This window comes from Typopeltis vanoorti, chromosome 6, assembly GCF_054136105.1.
Source record: "Typopeltis vanoorti isolate ZY-2024b chromosome 6, IOZ_Tvanoo_1.0, whole genome shotgun sequence".
NCBI classification, from domain to species: domain Eukaryota; kingdom Metazoa; phylum Arthropoda; class Arachnida; order Uropygi; family Thelyphonidae; genus Typopeltis; species Typopeltis vanoorti.
In genome coordinates, this window is record NC_143554.1 from 104,682,598 (window position 1) to 104,702,649 (window position 20,052).

Consider the following 20,052-nt stretch of genomic DNA (forward strand, 5'->3'; position numbering starts at 1 on the left):
ACAGCAGTGGGACTGGACAGATGTCAAATTATATACTGCGTCAATGTGCAAGAGAACTGGCATTGCCTCTGATGAAGTTGTTCAATCTATCTAAGTTTCAGCTCTGCAAGGTTGAAAGAGAGTGGAAACAGAGTAAGATAATTCCCTTACATTAAGGTGGCCCAAGTCAGAAGTAGCAAACTACAGACCAATTAATATGTCTTAGTAATATAGTCACATTTTATAATAAAGTAAAAGTAGAATAAGATAGAGGAACTGGCTACACCATGAAACCACTGGACATTGGAAAGGTATTTGACAGAATGTTATGTGGAAAATTATTACAAAAGTTGGAGCAAATGGGAATGAATATGAAGCTAGTAGCATGGATGGCAGGTAACTAACAGACAGACATCAAAGAGTAGTATATGGTGGAGTGGAATCTAGGAGATTGAGGACAACTAATAGAGTACCTCAGGTTCAGTATCAAGGCTATTACTCTAATTTGTATATCAATATGATATAGGGAAAGATTAAAAAGTAGTGGCCCCAAATACAGAACCTGATATAGTTTGCTGATGATGCAAAACTGGGGAAAGAAATAGTTGATAAAAGTGATGAATTTAAAAGTAAAGAGATATCCTGCATGATGATTTAAATAAAATGACATTGTGTGTGAAGGATAATGATCTCAATATAACGTTGCAAAATGTAAGGTTTCAACACTTCAGGTTGAAAAGGTTATATACTTTATATCACATTGATGGTACTGGATTGTAGGAAACTAAAGAAGTTTCCTGCAGGATGATTTAAATAAAATGACACTGTGCATGAAGGATAATGATCTCAATATAATGTTGCAAAATGTAAGGTTTCAACACTTCAGGTTGAATTGTAGTAATTCATGATGCCCAGCATATTTCTTTCTCAGGAATGTAATGCCATGTATTGTGGTGAGAATCAGTACCCAAACTAATTTCAACCCTTATCAAGTTCTTCTGTCAGAGAGCTACACCTATGTAAAGATGACAAGCTATATTCCAATGGCTCATGAAGATATTTTGCAAGCAAACATAAGTGAACTTATGTTTGGCTTAATTAAAAATAAAAACAACTATAATGGGAGTTTTCCCAGAAATAATACCTAAAAACAACTATATAATTTCTTGTCAAATACAATACTTTCTAATCATGAATCATATTTACTATGTTTATTCTTCTTCTTCTCTTCTGCTCATGGCAGGTTGAGTTCCTCAAACACGAATTTTCTTTCCGTCTGCTGTCTTTTTATGAAGTTCTATTATGGAGTTTAAGTGGTTACTTTATTTAATGTTATCAATCCATTTCTTTCTTGGTCTTCCTCTGCTGGGCTGTCCTTCAATTCTGCTATTTAATAATATGTTTGGTAGTCTTTCTAGGTTCATTCTTGAAACATGTCCAAACCAGCTTAGTTGGCTCTTTTTTTAGTGCTATAATTATTGTTTCTTTAAAGTTCAGTTCTTCTCTAACTTTTTCATTTGTTTTTCTTTCTGTCCAGTTTGTTCTATTGATTTTTCTTAGGCATTTCACTTGAAAAGCATTGAGTTTATCAGTTTCTTTTTTTCTTAAGATCCAGCATTCTGGTCATAGAATACCATGGGAATTATCATTGTTTTATATATCTTTAATTTGAGTTCTTTGCTTAATCTTTTATTGTTCCATGTTTTTTGTAGTCTGCCCATTGTTATCCATCCATTATTGATTCTGTGTTTGATGGTTTCGAAATAGTCTAGATCTTCAGTGATCACTGATCTTGGTAAGTGAACTGCTTTACTTGTTCTATATTATTGTTTCCTGTTTTCATTTGGATTACTTCTCTTTTTCTTCCTATTACTATTAGTTTTGTTTTACTAAAATTGATTTTCATATCATATTTGTTACTTGTTTGATGCAGCTTGGTCAGGATATTTTCTAATTTTTCTTGGCTGTCTGTAGTGATAACTGGAAGTTTTTCCCCACTTGGTTAGACTATAATAAATTTAGTTTAATCCTTTATCCAAGTGTAAACAAAGGTGGATCAAGCTCTCATCACTACTTGTAGTGACAAGTAGTGATGAGAGCTTAGAGCTTAGTCACCTTTGCTTACACTTGGATAAAGGATTAAATTAAATTTATTGTAGTGATAACTATGTCATCAACATACTTTAAATATGTTATATTTCTTCCATTTACAGTTATGCCTTCACACATCTGCAATCCTTTGTCTACTACTTCTTTTAGGTACAGGTTGAATAAATAATATGGTGACAATGGATAGCATTACATAACTCATTTTTTAACTGCTATTTGATCTGTTTCTATGTTTTTGTAATTCATAATTGCTTGTTTTTCTGAATAGTAATTCTTGATACAATTTAATAAGTATTTGTCGGCCCTCTTTTTTCTAGAATTTTAATGAGTTTGCTTCTGTTTATTGAGTCAAAAGCTCGTTTGAAGTCGATAAAACAGCAGTAGTGTTTTTTATTTTTGTCTCTCATGAGATTTGCTAATCTGTTTAATGTGAAAACTGCATCTATTGTGCTTCTGCTATTTCTAAATCCCATTTGTTCTTCTTCCATCTGTTGTTTATAGAAATGTTTAATTCTGTTTTGAAGAATCCTGTGTTTTATGGCAATGGCTTAGTAGGGTGATAGGTCTATAGTTAGTGCAGTATCTGACATCTCCTTTTTTGTGGATGGGTATGATCTGGCCTGATCTCCATTCTGCTGGTAAATTTCCTTTCTCTAATATTGTGTTGAACAGTTTCCTTAGGTAATTTATTATGCTTTCTCCCCCTTTTTCTAGAAGTTCTTTTTGAATGTTGTCTATGCCTGATGCTTTATTATTTTTCATTTGTATGATTACACTGTGTATTTCTTTATTTAGTATCAAGATACCTTCAACCCAGAAGAAACTTCTGGGTTGAAGGTATCTTGATCTATGTCTTTAGCTGCAAATGTTTCTTTAAATGTACATATTTCTTTTGTTGTTTCATGGCTACTTGTTGTGGTTACATCTTGTTGCAATATTGAAACTGGGTTGGGTGAGTATGTTCTATAACTATTTCATAAATGGTCTTGGAGAGTCATATTTTTTGTATGCTTCTTCACATATTCCTGCTTTTTCTTCTAAATATGTGATTTTTACTAATCTGCATTTTTTGTCTATTTCTTTTTTCAAATTTTTGTATAATAATCTATTTTCTTCATTATCTTCTTTGAGAGGTTAGTTTGAGATATTCTTTTTTTCTCCCCTAAGTCCAAAATCTCAGGTGTAAGCCAATCTTTATTTACTCTTGTCTGGTAGCCCAGGTGTTTTGCTGCTGTTTCTTTAATAATTTTTTTACCTTTTTTTTTTCCAAGACTGTATCTAAAGCAAGATTATTTAATTTTTCTTTTAATGTTCTCTGATAGTTAGATTTTGTCAAGCCATCATTGAGTTTTGAGATGTCTAACTTTGGTGATTTATTCTCTTTCTTTTGAAACTGATTTTTAGTTTGGTTGATAGCAGTTCATGGTCTGTATCAATGTCAATCTTTTTTTATGTTTTGACATTTTGGAAGAAATTTTTCCATTTCTTATTAACAATTATATAGTCTATACAGTTTTTGATTTCACTGTTTGGTGATGTCCAGGTGTATTTGTGTTGTGGCCTGCGATAGAATAAGATATTTGTGATTAACAGTTGATTTATTTTACAAAAATTAATCAAGTCCTCTCCTCTCTCATTCATCTCTCTCCATGACCAAATTTTCTCATTTCTTCTGCTTTATCTTCAGAGTACTGACCGATCTTCACATTAAAATCTCCCATAATAATCAGGATATCTCTTGTACTTGTTTGTCTGATTTCTTCTTGCAGTTTTTCAAGAAACTGGCTATATTCCTCCTCTTCATGTGATTGGTCTGGGGCATAAACTTCTATTATATATATATATATATATATTCCTTTTTCTTTTGCTTTGAATTTTACTGAGCTGATTCTAGAGGAAATTGGTCTTACATCAACTATTTAGTTTAGGAGCCATTTTTTAATGATTAGTGCTGCACCTTCTCTGTGATGGTTATCTTTCCTTTCTGAATAAAATATGCTTGTGTTTTTTATGTCGATTTTTCCCTTGCCTTTCCAGTGGGTCTCTGCAGCACCCACTATTTCCCATTTAAACAGTTCAAGTTCTCTCTCTATCAGTTTTAATTTGCCAGGCTTGTACAGCATTCTGATGTTGATGGTTGAAATATTATATATGCAGTTTGCATTCCACATTGCTGTCTTCTCGCCTACTCTATGTGGGCTTGAGGTGCATCGGCTCTCCCATACGCAGTAGCATTAATGTTTATTATAACAGTATATCACAACAATTTATCCAAAGTGTTTTCTCCCCATGGACACTTTTCTTAAGTAAATAATTATCAGAAGAATTACCCAATTCTTCTGATAATTGTTTACACTGAAGTCTACCAAGGTAATATAAGAATATTCTTTATTGGTTCCAATATGGTTCTCATATTGGAATAAAGTATATTGAATGCATTGGAAAGCCAAAATTGTAACACCTAAAAAGGATTTATCAAAGAAATGTGTTTTCTTTGTCTTGTAGTTAGAAAACTTCTTTTTTCTTTTTTTTTCTGAAATTAATTCAAATGTGTGAGTGATAAAGTGCAGCTCGTATGAAATTTTTAATGAATTTTTTACATTAAAATAGTTATATAATTATATTTATACATTTTTTTTTATTTATTAAACAATGTTTCTTTTGTATTACAATTCATTTGTCTTATTTCAAAGGTTAAGATAATTGAATGTAATACACACAATTTTAAGGTCTGGGGAAATGAGTATCATTGCATTAAAATAAATAAATACACTGGAAATAAACCAGAAATAACCAAATAATACTCATGGTAGAAACCTACTCTTTCTTTTTTGAAATTAGGTATTCTAAGTTCATTTAATATTCCCCAAAGACTGCTATAAATTACTTTTTTTGTAAGTGTGGATTTTCAACTTTCACAATATGAAAAAGTAAAAATACTATCTTTCTGTTATTAAGACGTAATTCAGCTTCATAAAAAATAGGTAAATCAAAGAAAAATAAAGCATATCCATAAAATTAAAGAATTACCTGCTGAAGATCTTTTGCTTGTTTATAATGTCTTTTTGCTTCATCATTTAGCTTTTGAATTTTAGGTGGAATATTGTATCCCAAAACTCGCAACTGGCGAACTTCTCTCATTAAAGAAACCAATCGAGGGCTATAGTTTACTTCTGGTTGGTCTCTTGCACCTAAGGATATCACTGCTTGGCCTGTCTCAAGTCTGGAATATAAAATTTAAAATACATAATTACTAAACTCCAATGTGATTTGGCATATAGTATAAATGGTTGAATTCAAGTATAAAATGAAATCAATGTAATGAAAAGATTGCAGTACTATTGGATGTTAATCAAAAATCACTTTCAGAAATGAGGTTGGTTTGATGCAGTCACTTCAGTTTAAATAAAGCTTGTGGACCCAAGCTCCACAGCTATCATCATTTGGCAGTGAGAGTCTAGAGAGTTCGAATAGTTAATCGTTATAAATTCTCCATTTGCATGTTGTGTTCTCTCTTACAGGTACAAAGACTTTTCTAAGAATTTTGTTTTCAAAGATGTGTAAGGCTTTTGCCTCTTGGTCTGTTATGCTCCAGTTTTCTGTTCCATATAAAACAATAGGTCTAATCTGTCTTGCAGAGTTAAAATAGAATTAACTCTACATGACTGAGAGAATTTTGGAAGATAATAAATAATGTAGTGAATGATAAAATTTATCTGCAGGCATGTATTCTCATACTAATTTTATTATTAACATTCAGTTTAATTTGTAATCCTAGTTTTTAAGTAGAAGACTTGATGTTTTTTGAATATTATTCTAATGTCTTCAGCATTTTCTCAAACTAGGAGCATCTCGGTGTTGTCGCCTCAATCTTGTCTTAATGGTTCAGATCTAATTCCAATACCATGCTTTGGCTGTCAGCAATGCAAACTTTGATTAAATTTCTTAACTTATTAGGTATACCAAGTTCATTTAATACTCCCCCCACCCCAAAGACTGCTATAAATGCTATCATATGCTTTTCTAAAATCTATAAATAAAATATGGAAAGTTTGATTATAATCCTTTTTTTTTCCCCTCTGGGTCTTAGTGTAAAAATATCAAATGTAGAGCTATTTCTTCATATTCTTGCTTGATATTCACCTCTACTTCAAAATATGGTAATTTTTTTTTTTTACCATATTTTGAATATGGTATTTTTACTATTAGATAAAATTTTGTAGCCTGAGACATTTTCACAGGTTTCTGTGAAAATTGCAGAAAATTACAAGTTTTCTTCATAAAATAATGCTAGGATCAATTATAAATTAAAAGGACTCCTCTTTGTGAAACTTTTTTTGAGAAACTAAAAAATTCAATCTTCTTTAGTACACATATGCGCAAATAAACAAACCGTTCTGTGTGACAAAATAACTGATAAATAAATATAAATGAAATAAACTCTTTAATGCCTTTTCATTTTCCAAGTAAGTATTTAGAATGCTTTTAACCCTAACCAGGAACACACACACACATAAATCTAAAGCAAATAACACAAAGCATCCTTCAGAAAAAAACATATGAGAATATTTCATTCACTACTAATTATATTAACATACCAAAATTGATATGATTTTGCTAATTATATTAGTAAAATTATATGAATCTGGATTTTGCTAAATACAACTTACTTTTCACTGAGCTCTGATGTCAGTTCAACCTTGGACTGACATCAGAGCTCAGTTAGAGAAGACTTCATCAGATTTTGATTTTTGATGGATATTCACATTCATATAACTCATTTTAGGCAAATTATGGACTCAACAACCATATTAAAAATAATGATTTTCATTTCCCAATGTTTTGACCTTCATATTAAGGTCATCATCTGGAGCGTGCGCGCGCGCACACACAAGCTATATTATATTTCAAACAGTAAGCTAAAGAGACAATGATTTGATCAATGGTTACTCTACTAGCCTGACCTCTATTTGACCTCAAAGCTATATGCTATATTCTATTTAAGACAGTATCAGGGAATTTTTTTTTCTTCTTATAGACAGTTTCATTACAGCAAATATTATGTCCTAATTTAACATAAGAATTGTTCTATTAGATTTAAGATCCTGGATAACCTATAGTCCTATTTATAATTAACTCTTCGGGAGAAAGGTTATGTGGATAAATATGTGCCTTCCATATTCTTGGTATTTTTAGACCATCATTATTATTAAGATTAGGGTGGTCGATAAGAATTCCACAGGCCTCCTTAAATTTATGTTCATACCACGTCTTGGTGTGATGTAAACAACCAGTCAATTCTATGTAAAGTATTCAAGGCATGATCAGAAAGATCAGCTTCACTATAGTTATTAAATTTAATGTGCCATTTATGTTCCTTTTGTTTGATAGGAATTGTGCATCCTGTTTCTCCTATTAATGAGGAGAAACAGGATGCAAATTACAGGTGCGGTGAATACGATATACTCCAGGGTGGACCAGCAGAGGGTGTGGATCCTTGGATGAGTTGAGTAAGTTCTTTTGCAGGGAGTTTAAAGGTGGCTTTAAGGTTGTATTTCTGTAATATTTTGTTTATTTTATCTGATATCCCTTTAATGTATGGAATGGTTACAGTTTTATTGTAGTCTAGTTTATTTTTTCTTTTCAAGTGAGGTCTTGGGAAGAATTTTGTTGATAGTTTTGGCCATAGCCATTTTTTAGGAAGGTATTGCTGATAACTTTTAATTAATCTTTAAGTGCTTGTTCATTGGAACAAATCTTCAAAGCTCTTTTTTTTTTAATGTTAATGTTAATGACACCTAGTTTTTGTGGTGGGTGGTGGTAGTGGTAGGAGTTTATGTGTATATATATTGGCCAGTATGTGTAGGTTTCCGGTAAACAGTGAAGAAGGAACACATCTGCAAGAAGGAAGATGTGTGACAAGTGTATCCAGAAACAGAAGTGTGTTCTTCTTTTCAATCTCAATTGTGAATTCTCAGGTGGTTGAGAAAAACCTTCTAATATCTGGAGGCCATGGGGGCCATAGCCAGCCTGGTTGGCCAAGTGGTTAGCATGTTCGCTCTCCAGCCAAGCGGCCGTGGGTTCGAATCCCACCATGATGGGCATGGATGTTTGTGATTGTCCTACAAACTTTGTGTGGAAAGGGAATCTGTGACCCCTACCACTTATTCTAGCAGAAGACATCACTGCCAAAACCATGTGAGGTACGGCAGTGACCATACGGCGTCTACAGACATCAAATGTGAAAATTTATTTATTTATTATTGGGCCATATAGCGAAAACATCGTCAATATAAATATCTAAGCCAGACTTTGGGTTTTAAAGGAAAGGAATCTAGAGCACATTGCTCAAAATTCCATGTAAAGGTTAGCAACTTGGGGGGGGGGGGGTCCATGGTGAGTCCATGGCACCTTCTTTTTGTTGGTAGAAAGTGTTTGCTACACAAAATAGCCAGAACGTGGTACATTGCAAAGAGCGCTGTGATATTGGGAGGGAATTTGTCCTGTAATAAAATGATTGTGTCATTGATTGGGATATTCGTAAAGAGGGCAGAGACATCAAAACTGACTAATAATGAAGACATCACACTGGAAAAAGATGATTTACTAGTCATTTTGATGTCTCTGCCCTCTTCAAAAATGTCCCAATCCATGACACAATCATTCTATTACAAGACAAATTCCCTCCCATATCACAGTGCTCTTTGCACATGTACCATGTTCTGGCTATTTTATGTGCCATAACACTTTCTACCTACAAAAACAAAAAGAAGGCACAGCCATGGGCTCACCATTATCTATCCCCCCACCCCCAATTGCTAACTTTTGCATGGAATATTTTGAGCAACATGTTCTAGATTCCTTTCCTTTAAAACCCAAAGTCCGGCTTAGATATGTTGACGATGTTTTCGCTATATGGCCCCATGGCCGCCAGATATTAGACACTTTTCTCAGCCACCTAAGCAAACAACACAAATGCATACAATTCACAATTGAGACTGAAAAGCTGAACACACTTCCGTTTCTGGAGACACTTGTCACACGTCTTCCTTCTTGCAGATGTGTTCCTTCTTCACTATTTATTGGAAACCTACACATACTGGCCAATATATACACACATAAACTCCTACCACTACCACCACCCAACACAAAAACTAGGTGTCATTAACATTAAAAAAAAAGAGGCTTTGAAGATTTGCTCCAACGAACAAGCACTTAAAGATTAATTAAACGTTATCAGCAATACCTTCCTAAAAATGGCTACAGCCAAAATATTATCAACAAAATTCTTCACAAGACCTCATTTAAAAACAAAAAATAAACTAGATTACAATAAAACTGTAACCATTCCATACATTAAAGGGATATCAGATAAAATAAACAGAATACTGCAGAAATACAACCTTAAACCCACCTTTACACCTCCTGCAAAATTAAACGACTTACTCAACTCATCCAAGGATCCACTCCCTCTGCATATACTGAATTCACTGCACCTATAATTTGTCCTATATAGGAGAAACAGGATGCACAATTCCTATCAGACAAAAGGAACATAAATGACACATCAAATTTAATAACTATGGTGAAGCTGGCCTTTCTGATCATAGCCTAAATACTTAACACAGAATTGACTGGAAAAGTACCTGTTATTTACATCACACCAAAATGTGGTATGAACATAAATTGATTTTTTGACCATCATTAACAATAATGATGGTCAAAAAATACCAAGAATATGGAAGGCACATATTCTACCCACATAGCCATTCTCCGTAAGAATTAATTATAAATAGGACTATAGGTAATTCAGGATCTTAAATCTAATATAACAATTCTATATTAGGACATCATTTTTGCTGTAATAAAACTATCTATAAGAAAAAGAAAACAAAAAAAAAATTGCCTGATGCTGTCTTAAATAGAATATAACTTTGATGTAGTTATTTTATTTTATTTCATTTATTTTAATCTAATTTAATCTAATTTTTTACTAGAAGTCAGGCCAATAGAATAACCGCTGATCAAATCATTGTCTCTTTAGCTTACTGTGTGAAATGCAATATAGCTTGTCTCTGTATGTATGTGTGTATACTTTAGATAATGACCTTCGTATGAAGGTTGAAACGTTGGGAAATTAAAATCATTAATTCTAACACAGTTGTAGAGTCCATAATTTATCTAAAATGAATGTTGATTACCGTGTAACACTAAAAGAAAGGACACATTCAAATAACTATTTGCAACACATTGGACTATTTCCTAACTATGTGTGTGTGTGTGTGTGTGTGTGTGTGTGTTAAACCATCAGTTAAAGTAAATGTTCTTCTGAGATAGGAAAAGTGGTGGTGGTAGATTTTCCCTTCAGTCGTTTCCAACACTAAGTGACTTTGTAGGCATTGCCCACAAAGTGTTCCTAGTGAGATTTTTTACAGGATAGTTCACCACTCTCCCCCCCCCCCCCCAATCCAATTTTATCCAGGCTCTGGACAGGCTGGGATATGGCTGGGATGACGTATTCATGACTGTAATCCACAATGTGTTCATGGGGCCAATTTGTCTGTTCTGGGTGAAAAAACCTACTACCTCCATATGAGACCAGCCAACTCACCTTTCATCGAAAGAGACCAGATAAAAGTTCCTCACATCACTTACGGAAATTGAACCAAGGTCTTTCCAACCAAAGAGCTTTTTCTATACTGACTGAGCTACAATACCAAAAATTCATAGGAAAAGTAAAGGGTATTAACCCTTGATGTATGAAAAATTAGCTTCACTATATAGAAAAATTAGCTTTTTGATATAATTTAATCTCTTAAAGAATAAAATGACAAGTTCTGATATCCCTAAAGTCTCTACTTCCATAACATCAATTTATTTATCACTGGAGCTCTGCCTAGTTCATAAAATTGAACAGCAGAAAGAAGGTTCACATGCAATAAGCTACAATGAAATGTGAAGTAATGTTATTTATTGCTTTTAGTTTTCATAAACAAAGATACATCAAATTCTTTCTTTCATTTAATTATTATGAAAAACAGTATATTTCATTACTGGAGAAAATGTACAGCTACTCATATTAAGGGGAGAACTTAATGAAAGTATAAAAAATCATGTTTCCCTGGTGCAAAAATTCATGATATTAGTCACACCATCTGGATGCTAAAAGGTGAAAGAAATAAATGTCTTCGTTGGCACAAATGATTTGAGAGCAAGAAATATTCCATGAGAAAGGATGTAAATGAGTTGTTAAAAGAAGTGAAATTGAAGAGCAAGAAAGTGAAGATTGTAAGTCTCCTGCCACGCTATGAGAGAGGTGAATTAGAGGGCATTGGTAGCAAATGAATCAATATGTAGGCTATGCAGAACGAATGATGTAGGATTTGTGGATCTGTGTCTGACAAAAAGAAGAATTTGTATAATGGACTGCATCTAAATGGTTTCACATCTACTAGTGTTAGGTGGAGAGAGAGAGAGAGAGCTTTGTTCTCTCTAGACACCTAATTCAGGAAAAGTGCAAATTCAAGAAAACTTACGCAATTAAGGGTGGAAGCAGATTGAGTAATTGTTTAAGTTGCATGAGCTAGAGCAATTGGGACTTGTGGAGCATGCTATTACCACCAGACACAGAGTTCTTGGAAGAAAATTAAGGTTTTCAATAAAAGTAATAAGCAATAACATACAACAGATCAATTTAAAAGAAAATTGTAGCTAGGGAGTTAGTAATGATGTAAGTTTTTCATATAGTATTATCATATCCTGTACACCCCCCTCGATGATGATGATAAAAGTAATAATCTCTTGGAGTGTTTATACAGTAAGAGTTGTGAGAACTTACAATATCAACTGAATCTAAATGGATGTGATGGACTTACATTATCCCTCTTATAGGAAATGGTTCTTCTGTACAAATTCCATTAATTATATTTTTTTTATTTATTATTAAATCTTATTAAAGTTATTTTTACTAGAACTTTAATATAATAAGACCATGATGCTCTATATCATGTATATGCAGTTTGCGCATGTCATTGTTAAATCTACCAGTTTCTGTTCTTGTTGTTTAATTTGAAAGTCATACTGAAGATGCCCTTGATACTAGGACAAAAATTTTATACTAATAAAAATATACACATAAGTTAAATCTGTTTTGTGTTATTTATTAATTATTATTATTATTAAGAGAGGACTCCAGGCAGTCAGGGACTCATTGAGGGAGGTCACATATTACATGCACCAGCTATCATACTTAATCTTGAATTCATTCACACTGCTTGCACACACATCCAATGACAATCCATTCCCTATGAGAGAAAATCTAGCCCCCACTCCTTTCTTAGCAGCATTCATTCTTAGCTTCCAAGGATGCCCTCTTGTCCTTTTCCCACCCTCCACAGAATGAAAAATTCCATCAACTGAAATTCTGTATGACCCTTTCAGAAGTTTGTAAGTCTCAATCATATCACCCCTCTTTCTCCTGTTTGCTAGTGTCTGCAGTCTACAAATTCTCATTTCTAACACTCTCCACTGTATCAGAATCACAACAGAAACCAGGAGACCAGACCTGCACACAATAGTCCAAGTGGGGTCTTATCAAGGCCTTGTAAAGAGGCAAAATGACATCCTTATCTTTACATGTGAAAGTTCATTTCCAGATTGCAATCCTCTTTTGAGTTGTATTTGCAATCTTTGCAACATGGCCCCTGAACTTCAACTTCCTATCTACTAACACTACAAGATTCCTAGCTTGATCAGTTTCTTTTAGCATAATCCCACCAATATAATACAACACTGGATATCTAATCACACCAAAGTGCATGACTTTGCATTTACTGACATCCATTTTTATCCCATGCCCACAATTCCAGCCTATTCAAATCATTCTGCAAGTAATGCATATCAGTAGCATTCTTGATTACCCTACCTATCTCTGCATCATCGGCAAATAGCTGTATGTCATCTGTCAAATCCTTCCCAGTATCCTTAATGTACAAATTGAATAACAGTGGACAAAGGACAGATCCTTGTAGTACATCACTAGTTACGTTAAATCTTGCAGACTCACATCCCAGGTATACCACTTTTTGTACCACCGATGCCAAGTTGTATAAAGGCAAGAGGAGGAGGACCCACGAATTACTAAACAGCAAAAAATGAATTTGAACTTTGAATATTAGTAAAACTGTGTAGTTAAACTAAATTCTGATACCAGTATTTGTTTTTTCCAGTAAAAATATCACTGTCCACTCCATTTTGAAAAATTTGTCAAGTTTGTTGTCATTTTCTAATTATGTCGCATCTTGTACTAAAAAAAGCCAAATATTAATAAAAATAAAAATGTTATACTACCTTCTTCATTATAACATAGAATAAAAGCCAAAAGGCTTTTATTCTATGTTATAATACACAGACACACCTTTATGGCATTTGTATAGTGAAGGTATGTAAGTTCTTTTCACTTAAACCTTGTTATCTTCCAGGTCTACCTACTCACTGATGAGACCTCAAAAAAGGTTGAAACCGGTCTGGGTAGTGACCTCTCCTCATAATGTAATTACAGTATTACATCCCCTAGGGGCTGTGTTTTTACATTATGAGAAAATATCAAGGATAGTGAGGGAGCTTGCTCCACCTTTGATACGAGTTGCCTTGGTGTTGTACTACCAAGTGGCTACTTAACTTGGATTTGCTGATAGTTTTTCGGTATGAAACTCATAGATCTTAGTCCTAGTTCTTAGAGTTTCACTTACTGGCAGATAAACATCAAAGGATTTGTATCCCCTCCATTACCTTCTTCATTATTGTGACAATTATTGTGTTATTATCCCTTTTCAAACAGGCATTTAAATTTAATTACCAAAAAAAAAAAAATGGTTACAGCAGGTGATGCAGTTTCTATGAACATGAGTGTAAATAAATTAATAACTGAGTTTAGTATAATAATAAACAGAAAAGGATATAACAACCTTCAATACCTTAATATTCAGGCTTTGTCATCATGGTTACTGGTTAACAAAAAATGCATAGAAGATAGCTGTAAAACAGTATAGGTACCATATTTTATATATTTGTATGTATATTTTTATATATTTGGGCAAGAAACAAACATGACAAACAAAGAATAAAAACAAGTGAAATGAGATTTATGAGAAGAACTGCAAAATATACATTATTAGACCAAAAAAGGAACAAAGATATTTTAAAAGAACTAAAAAAAAATGAATAGAAGAAAAACTAAACAATTATAAACAAAAATGAATATAAACTATACATGGAGACTTGTTGAAAGTGTTAGATAGAAGAAAAACTAAGCAATTATAAACAAAAATGAATAGAACATGTAAACCGAATGGCCAACACCCGATATCCTAAACAAATAATAAAATACAAACAACTGGAAAGAGAAGGCCAGGTAGACCTCAAAAAAGGATATTAGATGGACAATGAGACCAGAATAGACCAATATGGTCTATATCCGTAATTAGTGTTCTGATGATGATGTACAATACAGGTATCCCTCGATTAACGCAATTAATTAATCCCTCGATGTTACCACGTATATCAAAATCGCGTTAATCAAATCTAATAATCAATGGTAAAAATTATCCACAATCGATTACTGTATTAATAATTTGCTTTATATGGTACTCTTTTAGGAAAGATAAAAAATGAATGCAAAGTAAATGTTTAATAAATACCTACATTATTTACTGCAATCTTTTCATCAAAAGAAGTTATCAAGAGTTGTTTGAACAGTTTTAGTTTTTTTCTTATCGGCATAAATTCTACAATAACAAGCAAAATGACTCTCCAGATCTCAGCAAACAAGCAATAAAACTTTAAAAAAAAACACTGCAAATATAATACATGATGGTACAAATTAAGTGGATATTGAATCCAACATTATTTCATATGTTGGATTCAATAAAATTTTGGATTCTTGTAGTTTCTATTATTTTAGCCGAATATAGAAACTACAAGAGTTTTGTGCCGAATATATAGAAACTAAAAGTTTCGGTGGATGCAAGCATAAGCAACCTTTGGGCAACTCATTGTAAAGGTGGAGTAAACTCCAGATCACTTTCCTTAGTATTTTCCATAATGTAAAGCACATCTCCTAAAGACATGTATAATAAATAAGCCTTTGGCTCTCTATTTCAGTAATACATGATGGTTTATTTATTTTCAGTTACAATCTAGAAATTATTGAACAAAGAATTAAAAAAAGAATCATTGAAAATGTCAACTGTGTTGTGAATGGAGAACCTGTGGAACAAGTAAAACATTTCAGCTACTTAGGCACAATTTTTACTGAAGATGGTAAACTAAATATAGAAATAGACAACAGAATCAGCAAAGCTGGTATCGTGGGAAGTCAATTGAATAAATTCATATGGAATAAGAAAGAAATTAGTCGGAACACTAAATTAGCTGTATACAAGACTGTGTTCAAACCAATTTTAACTTATGGATCTGAGAGCTGGGTCAGAAGTAAAACACTTGACCAAAGACTAGAGACAGCAGATATGAGAGTCCTGAGAAAGATTAGAGGCATGAACAGATGGCATCAATGGCAATATCATATTAAAAATGAGGATATTAGGAAAGAACTTGACATTGTCAGCATCCAGGAATGCGTTAGCAGAGCTAATCTCAGATGGTATGGTCACTTAAATAGAATGGGAGAGGAAAGATTAGCAAAACAAGTGTTCTCTGCCAGGTTGGCAGGAAAACGACCCAGAGGAAGACCAAGATATAGGTGGATTGATACGGTACAAAGTGCCTTAGACGATAGAAATATAAGATCTGATAATGTTGGAGTCTTGACAAGTAACAGACTGATTTGGAGGAAAATTGTAGATAGGAAGATAGTAATGATGTAGTTTTTTCATGTAGTACTGTCATATCCTGTACACCCCTTGAGGGTACATGGCAGGAATTTGATGATGATGATGATGATGAGAATTAAAAAAAAAAAAAAACTAAACCATACTATACTGACATCAGAGGTCGTAGTATCTGTCAGATACAATTTACTGTCAAATATCACAAACTTTTATATAACATGTGTTAAACCAAACTGACAGCAAAAAACAGTGTGGAATATCACTCGTAACATATGAATACACAGCTACTCATGACCTCCACGCTATATACGGAATTGTGTAAGAATATTTATATTAAACAATATTTTAAATTAAGGGGATATAAAATCCACATTGGTTTAAAACCGAATAAGAAACACAAAGATTGGAATCAGAGAGTTTCATGCCGAATATAGTAAACTATGAAGTATCGGCAATCCTAGCGTGAGCTAATGCAAGCGACCCTAGTACGTAGTACAATATCGGACAACTCGTTGCAAAGGTGGGGGAAGTTCATTTTTATTAAATTTTTATTTATATTAAACATTTTGCATGTATCTGTCAGATCAACTGTAAGCTCTGCAGGGTTAAAGGCATGTTAATCAAAAGTCTTGCCACATATACAGGGTGTTCGGGATAAATTTGACAGTTTCGTAAGGAAAAAGAAAATCTTCTTTGTATCTATTAAATTTAATGAATTGACAAAAAAACATTACAGGCAGAGTTAATTACAATACTATCAACAAGATTTACTCAAAATAACCACCATTAGCATCGATCACAGCTTCAATTCTGCTTCGGAACCTCGAACAAGCTGATGCTACAGTCTCCCTGGGAAGGGCCGCAAAAACTGTTTTAATTTTATCCATTAACTGGGCTTTTGTATTACTGGAAGTGCGATTGGTGTCTTTTTCAACTGCGCCCCATACAAAATAATCCATGGGGTTAAGGTCTGGGGAGTTTGGAGGCCAAACATTTGGACTGGTGAAGTCGTAGAAATTTTCAGACAACCATTTTTGACTTTTCCCAGAGGTGTGGCAAGGGGCCGAATCCTGCTGCCATACATACGGCCTACCATTGGCTACCCTTGTTATCCAGGGCTTGACTACAGTTAGCAACTCCATGAACAAAGCCCGAATTCCAATGCCAGGGTTCTTCAACACCTGTTCCTGCAGATTTGCGAGGAATTCTGCTGTACGAACGCAATCAGATCGTCTGCTAGGGATCTTTCTTCTTGCTACATCCTCGTAGTCACCATTGCAAGTCTCTAGTTCATGCCTGATTGTTTTTACTGTATTCAGGGAGCATTGGGCAGCAGTCGTAATATCCTTATTTTGATGGCGGGCACGAATCATCATGATACAAGTTATTCTCTTCCATGATTCAGGTGGGTTCCAGCTATCCATCCTTTCTGACATCTTGTATATGAATGAAGAAGGGTCCAAACTTTTAAATGAAGAGAAGTGTGTGTTAATACATGTAACTTACGGAAAAATATAATTAATTATAAATATGTCAAATTTATCCCGAACACCCTGTATATCGAAGGATTGCCGTAATTAATTTCGCCACGTTAATCAAATTCTGCGTTAAGCAAGGGATACCTGTAATATATTTTACAGTTATATTCGTTGCATTTTTATGTTAATTGGTACCCCTGATGATGCTACCAGATATAAAGGCAGCAAAACGTTTTGGTTATATTATTATACTTTATTAATTATTAATAAACCAGTGATTAAAAAAAAACTTTACCATCAGAAAGTACAGGTAAACAGGATAACTTTTTGTTAACCCTTTTCTAAAATTTATAACTGCAACACTGCGCATTATTATTCCTAAACTAAAATAAATATCAAAATATTTATTTTAGTTTGGGAATTTCAGTACACTAGTTGCAATTATTTTCTTTTCTTACTGTGTACACCTTGCATTTTATGAAATCTATATAATAATGTGTTAATTAAAAATTAAATTAAAATAAAGTAAATAAAGAAACAGTCTATACATGGAGACTTGTTGAAAGTGTTAGAACATTTTTGGAATGTAATCCATTTTTATTTTTAGAGGTACCTGTGGCATAGTATAATTATTAAAAAAACACGTAAGACCACAGTAATAACTTTTAATTAATAAGGTACAGATATTTCATATTAAAACTAATAGTACATTTTCAGTGTTACAAACAGTTATAGGAATGGAATACAAGTAATGAACATTCGGTGGATCACCTATTAAAATACATTGTTGCCGCACACTAGGAAACGAGAGAAAATAATAATTAATATTTAAGATAATTGTTTGTTTGTTTGTTTTTAATGATTACATAAAATAAAAGTCTCCCAGATCTTCAAGAGATAGAGAGACAGTCATTTCGATTTAAATTCGGTCAGTGTAAAATAGCTTAACAACTTTCTTTAAAAAAGGTGTTTGTATTTGAACCTGCATCTATGGAGGAGAATAGCTTTATCCCACTGGATATTATGGGCAGTGTTAATACTGTGTTGTGCTAGACCAGCCTTCTGAGGTTTGTTGTATTCAATATAATATTGATGTTCTTTAATTCTTTTTTCCACAGAACAGCCAGTTTGTCCAAAATAAGAAACATCGCATTCACATGGTATTTGGTAAACGCCAGCCAAAGACAGAGATGACAGTTTATCTTTTGTAGAAGGCAATAAGGAAGAAATTTTGTTGATAGGAATATATGTGGGAATCAATTGGTACTTTTTTAAAATTCTACCTATAGGTTCTGAGATTCCTGGAATGTAGGGGATTGGAACTCTGCGGACTGTTGAAGAAACCTTAGGTATTGGAACATAACGTAAGACTACAAACAAGTTGAAGGTACTGCCATGGGTAGCCCTCTGTCTCCACCTTTTGGTTAACTATTTTTTGAAACAATTTGAAGACACTATGTTTTCATCCATTCATCCTCTTTGGTATCGTTATGTCGATGATGTTTTTCCCATTTGGTCATGAGCTTTCCACCTTTCTACAACAGATAAATAGCCTTCACCCTCGTATCCATTTCACCATGAAAAAAAAAATTCTGGTACTTTACCATTTTTGGACATCCTCTTTACTCGAATTTCTTCTGGTACCTTATCTACAAGCATCTTTCGAAAGCCCACATTTACTGGCAGATACATTCATAAAATGTCTGCTCACCACAATCTAAAAAACTTGGCATTCTTAAATCTCTAATTAATAGAGCACATAAAGTTGGCTCTTATCTTACAACAAGAACTCTCAATCATTAAAAAATTAATGGAATCAAATAATTACCACCCTAATCAAATCCAACAGATAATTGAATCTTATGTTCCAGTACCTAAAGTTTCTTCAACAGTCCACAGAGTTCCAATCCCCTACATTCCAGGAATCTCAGAACCTATAGGTAGAATTTTAGAAAAGTACCAATTGATTCCCACATATATTCCTATCAACAAAATTTCTTCCTTATTGCCTTCTACAAAAGATAAACTGTCATCTCTACCTTTGGCTGGCGTTTACCAAATACCATGTGAATGCGATGTTTCTTATTTTGGACAAACTGGTTTCTGTGGAAAAAAGAATTAAAGAACATCAATATTATATTGAATACAACAAACCTCATAAGTCTGGTCTAGCACAACATAGTATTAACACTACCCATAATATCCAGTGGGATAAAGCTATTCTCCTCCATAGATGCAGGTCCAAATATAAACGCCTTTTTTAAAGAAAGTTGAGAAGCTATTTTACACTGACCAAATTTAAATCGAAATGACTGTCTCTCTATCTATCGAAGATCTGGGAGACTTTTATTTTATATAATCATTAAAAAAAAAAAAAAAACAATATCTTAAATAATAATTAATTATTATTTTCTATCATTTCCTAGCGCATGGCAACAATGTATTTTAATAGGTGATCCACCGAATGTTCATTACTTGTATTCCATTCCTATAACTGTTTGTAACAATGAAGATGTACTATTAGTTTTAGTATGAAATATCTGTACCTTATTAATTAAAAGTTATTACTGTGGCCTTATGTGTTCTTTTAATAATGTAATCCATGGGTAATATATAGCATAATTATTAGCTGTTGAATT

At 33.2% G+C, this 20,052-nt stretch overlaps 1 protein-coding gene across 1 annotated transcript in view; it reads right to left on the reverse strand.

Annotated features, from left to right (window-relative positions):
- The window catches only part of btv (dynein cytoplasmic heavy chain beethoven), a 1,245,321-nt gene that overhangs the window by 1,053,241 nt on the left and 172,028 nt on the right, over window positions 1-20,052 (reverse strand). Inside the window, exon 10 of the mRNA XM_090394552.1 lies at window positions 5,119-5,311. Within this exon, the coding sequence (XP_090250678.1) occupies window positions 5,119-5,311 (193 nt within the window). The remainder of the gene's footprint in view (window positions 1-5,118; window positions 5,312-20,052) is intronic.